Raw genomic sequence first — 4,552 nt, 5'->3', positions numbered from 1 at the left:
AATGGGTCACATCTGCCAGCGTGCCGATTGCTCTATCGGCACGCTTTTGTAGATCTATTGGCGCGCTTTTTTTGTTGCCACGCTTTCATCTCTTGCCACGCTTAAAAACCGTGGCCATAGGTCTTAACCTATGGGTACACTTGAGAAGCGTACCTATAAGTGTACATATCGCCACGCTTTTAAAACGTGCCCAAAAAGTTGGTTTTGGATACACTTCAAAAGCGTGCCGATAAAGAAAAAACTACTGCCACGTTTTAAAAGCGTGGCTATATCCTTAGCAAATTTAAAAAATTAGTATAAGCTTTTTTACACACTCTAATACACTCCAAAAATAATTAAAAAAACATTAACAAAAATATGTAAATGTCATTTAAAAAAATTAATCAATAAAAAATAATATTACATTAATAGAATTCAAACCAAATTAGCCATGTCATCTCTATACATGCAACCACAGTGTACATGAAATTTACAAACATAAACAAAAATGAATTTCTAGGAAGGAAATTAAGAAATGTCATTGAATCACCCCAAGCTTGTACTAGGCCTTCCTCGGATAAAGGAATCAAATGGAAAGCTCCACAATACACTTCAAGAATAATCTGCAATTATGATCATATGAATAACGAAAAAACAGAAGGTAAGCAAATTATAAAGCATCTTGCCATGATAAATATTAAAGAAAGGAATCAAGTAGTCACCAAATTCATACTTAACTAAATAGCCACCAAGAGCCACCAACTGTGCATTCCTTAATCAAATAATCACCAAATTCATACTTAATTAACAAACAAGAAAACAAGTGGATTCTTCTCAAGTGAGGATGATGAAGTCAATGATAATTCCTTTTATTTTCCAAACACTTTGATAAAAGAAAAAAATTCTTTCACTACAAACAAAACTCACTTTTAATTTTTCTCAAACGACTGTAGAAAGAGCAAATAAAAAATAATAATCAAGTTATAAATCAGAAATTGCACAATGAAATAACAAAAAACAAAGAAGGGAAACAAAAGAAATCAAACCATCTAGCTCAAATTGAAAAAAAATTTAGGTGAAATATCTGCCAAACAGGAATTCTGGACAAACATCACTACAAAGGAATTCTGAATTCCTTGCATCACAAATTCAACAAGGTTGATGTATAACTTCATATGCTTAACTTCTATTTCAATTTGAGAATATATTGAGAATGAAAGCTGATTTAAATAGGAAAGTATAAATGAAATTACGCAGGAAAGATCAAAATTGGCTAACGAAAGTTTGGTTGGTAGATACTAGTCATCATACCTAACATTGCTATTAACTGAAGAAGGGCCGTGTTTCCCAACAGTGCAATACTGATCTGAATCTATCTCCCAGAGTGCTGGTTTTCCCTGTTGTGGCTGAAAATGGCCCAAGAACCTAACCAAATATAAAATCAAGCAACACAGTTTAATCTTCCACTATAATGCAACTAGGATAAGTATATAACTATACATCACTTCTTATGGAAACAATTATCTGGACGTAATCCCTCCTACTGGAAATAATTCTCTGGCCACTTAGCAAAATCCATTTTTCTTTAAAAAAGAATTTTCTATTTAGGAAATCTAAGTAATATTAATAAATTTATTTCAATCATATTCCCGATTAAATAGACGAGTGTAAGTGGGTAGAAATAATTTAGGAAGAAAGAGAATTTAGTAAGGATAATTTTCTAAATCTAAGTTTCCTCAACAATAAGGTTATTTAAATTATTGCTTAGAATTTCCAAATGGGTTAATGACAACAAATGACCCTGTTTCTTACAAGTTAATTGCTTTTTGTTTATTGCCATCCAAGTACGTGTTGCTATAATAACGCTGAAAGGATCGAATATACTCCTGTGATTGAGTTGCAGCCTTCCATTGTCCTCTTTTCTCAGAAAATATCTGTATGGAAGAATCAAATACAGGATTATCAGACACATGAAGAACTAAATTCAGACCAAACCTTTGCAAAGAAAGAAGGACAAGCAAACAGACAGAAGGGTAAGTAACAAATAAATCTGGTTTGAATTTTTAAATGAGTTTTGAACTGTCATTCACATGGTTAAAGTTCAGAATATGTCTTGAGTGCACTCTCAGATTTTCATCCACCATCTACCTACGGTAGAGAAGCTAGTTTATAAACTGCCAACTGACATTATCTAATAAAAGAGGCAAGGAAAGAATTAACTAATTAAGAAAGCAAAGTGGCAACAAACATTACTGCATGATTAGTAATTTAGTAAAAGGAAAAGAACAGTTGCACACACACACAAAACACAAAACACACAAGAAGAAATGATCTTCGAGAAGTTGGAGAAGTTGCATAAAGCAATGATAGTCTTCTTTCTTATCTTGAAATGCTTCTTGCACTTGTGCCATATAATCTCTCGCTTCTTCATACGTTGCCACCATTTCTAGTTCTTTCACTCCTGATCGAGAAAAAGAAACTCAGCCGAGAAAATAATGTTGATAATGGGTTAAGAACTCAATTAAAAAGTTGCAAGGTCAGTTAATTTAAGGAACAATTTAGTTTTTTCTTTTTTAATTTAATTTAGTAGATTCTTTGGTGTTTACAAAATTTTTGTTTAACTTGTCTAAAGTAGAGATAAAGTAAGACTCGCATCTTTATTTTTTAAGTCTATCAGTAAATGTTAGGCACTATAGAAGAGACCTTAATTTTAGTAGACTGATAGCATCATAGTTGCATAGAACTTCCAATACACCTCTATCACGGATACACTGCTGCACCAAGACCGTTCTAGGTGGCGGTGCATCAGACATACTCACACCCTCAAGAAACCCCCATTTAGTATTTCTTTACCAAAAAAATTAAAGACAAAAATCAGAAACCATTCCAATAAGCAATTTTCATCATAACCAAACAAAATAACAAACGATCATATCACTCAAACCTTGTATCAAGTATCTGTACTATTCGAACAAATGCATGTGTGTCATAATAAAGTATAATTCATATACTAAGATTAAAAGAATACCAGTGAATGAATCTCATTATCCAAGTTGAAATAAATTTCATATACTCCAATATAAGAAATCAGTACAATTCATATACCAGTAGTGACTTGATAGTTTTCCATGCAGATCCCACTGAAGCCAGGGGTTTTTTTCTTGTAGTGTAATTTGTCACAAACTATGAATTTATCTAAAAATTTTATTCATTCAGACTTCAAATATGAATATGATCAATTAAAACCCTAAAAAATAGTAGGATTTGTACCTCTTGGATAATTTGAAGAGCAATCACTCCTCTGCTTTTCTTCATAATCGGTTTCTTCTTCGTCCAACGGCGGTCGGAGATGAAGTTGGCCAAAGCTACGCACAGCAAAATGGCGCCACCGAAGCCAACGGCGCGAGGGATGAGCGACTAGTTGGGGAACAAATAGAAGATTAATAGCAAATTAAACACAGCAAAACCAATTTAATAATAGAACCAGAACAAATAGAAGATTAACAGAGAGAAGAGAGGTCTGGAAGATTTAAAAAACAGAGTAGTTAAAAGGAGAATTTCACAAACCAGGAATCAGGAAGAACGACGGCGGCGTTCAGGACGGGGAGGACAGCAACGTTCACGGGACGCGGAGGACAGCGACGCTCACAGGACGGGAGAGTAGGACGCAGACATTCACGGGATGGAGACGACACGACGAGGAGAACACGCCTTGGACCGAGACCGCGAGACGTGCGAGTCTGCGATGGCGTGTGCGAAGGGGATTCTGTGCGACGGCGGTTCTGGCGTGTGCGAGGGACAGAAGAGAGCGAGAGAAGAGACTTAGGGAGTTAGGGTTCCAGTGAGGGGAGGGTGATTTTAGATTTAGGGTTCGAAGGCATGGGTGATGAACGATGAACGATGAACGATGGAGATGGTGAGGGTTGAGCGTCGATTGAGGGAGAGGAAGCGCCGATTGGGGGAGAGGAAGCGATGATTGAGGGAGGAGCGAGAGAGAGGCAGCGTCTTTAGTGTTTAGGGTTTGCGAGAGAGAGAGAGATCGCTGAGGGTGCACGCCGAGGCAGGGTGCGCCGACGGAGAAGCGCCGATAGAAGGTTGCAAGAGAGGGTGCGAGGGTTGGGAATCCGAGGAGGAGGCTTGCCGTTTGGGTGCGAGAGAGGGTGCGATAGAGGGCTACGAGAGAGGGCTGGGTGTGATGGTTCTCGGCGGTGATGAAGATGAAGGGCGTGCATGGGTTCTCATTAGCAGTGATGAATTGGGACATGGTAGTGATGAAGATGAAGGGGCTGGCAGCTAGTGTCCGAGGCTTGAGCAGTGAAAAGATTGTCACTTCTTTAGGGTTGAAGTGTTTAATTGGGAAAAAATTGAAGTGTGAATAAAAAATTGGTGAAAATTATGTCGCTACGCTTTTTTAGAGTGCCTATAGGAAGAAAAATCAGCCACGCTTCAAAAGCATACTTATTTCTCTCTATGGCCACGCTTTTGACGCGTGGCAAAAAAAAGCGTGGCCAAATCAATAATCAGTCGCCACCCTCATAAAAGCGTGCCGATTTCTCTCTATGGTCACGCTTTT

At 37.5% G+C, this 4,552-nt stretch overlaps 1 protein-coding gene across 5 annotated transcripts; it reads right to left on the bottom strand.

Annotated features, from left to right (window-relative positions):
* Window positions 1-346: 346 nt before the first annotated feature.
* Window positions 347-4,334, bottom strand: LOC127744730 (phosphoinositide phosphatase SAC2). 5 transcript variants are annotated; one of them, XM_052256910.1, is made up of 7 exons: window positions 3,547-4,322; window positions 3,250-3,396; window positions 2,683-2,826; window positions 2,279-2,440; window positions 1,792-1,913; window positions 1,291-1,404; window positions 347-602 (listed from the first exon to the last, which is right to left on the bottom strand). In XM_052256910.1, the coding sequence occupies exons 4-7, from the start codon at window positions 2,408-2,410 to the stop codon at window positions 566-568; spliced, it is 405 nt and encodes a 134-aa protein (XP_052112870.1). In that variant the 5' UTR covers window positions 2,411-2,440; window positions 2,683-2,826; window positions 3,250-3,396; window positions 3,547-4,322; the 3' UTR covers window positions 347-565. The 5 variants fall into 5 exon arrangements, 4 of the variants coding, with proteins under 4 accessions (XP_052112870.1, XP_052112869.1, XP_052112871.1 ...); XR_008005707.1 differs by lacking the exon at window positions 2,683-2,826 and having other exon boundaries at window positions 2,299-2,440; window positions 3,547-4,334; XM_052256909.1 differs by lacking the exon at window positions 2,683-2,826 and having other exon boundaries at window positions 3,547-4,321.
* Between the last annotated feature and the right edge of the window lie 218 nt (window positions 4,335-4,552).

Source organism: Arachis duranensis, chromosome 2 (genome assembly GCF_000817695.3).
Source record: "Arachis duranensis cultivar V14167 chromosome 2, aradu.V14167.gnm2.J7QH, whole genome shotgun sequence".
Taxonomy (NCBI): domain Eukaryota; kingdom Viridiplantae; phylum Streptophyta; class Magnoliopsida; order Fabales; family Fabaceae; genus Arachis; species Arachis duranensis.
Note: the sequence above shows the minus strand (reverse complement) of the source record. Positions and strands in the feature narration are given on the sequence as shown.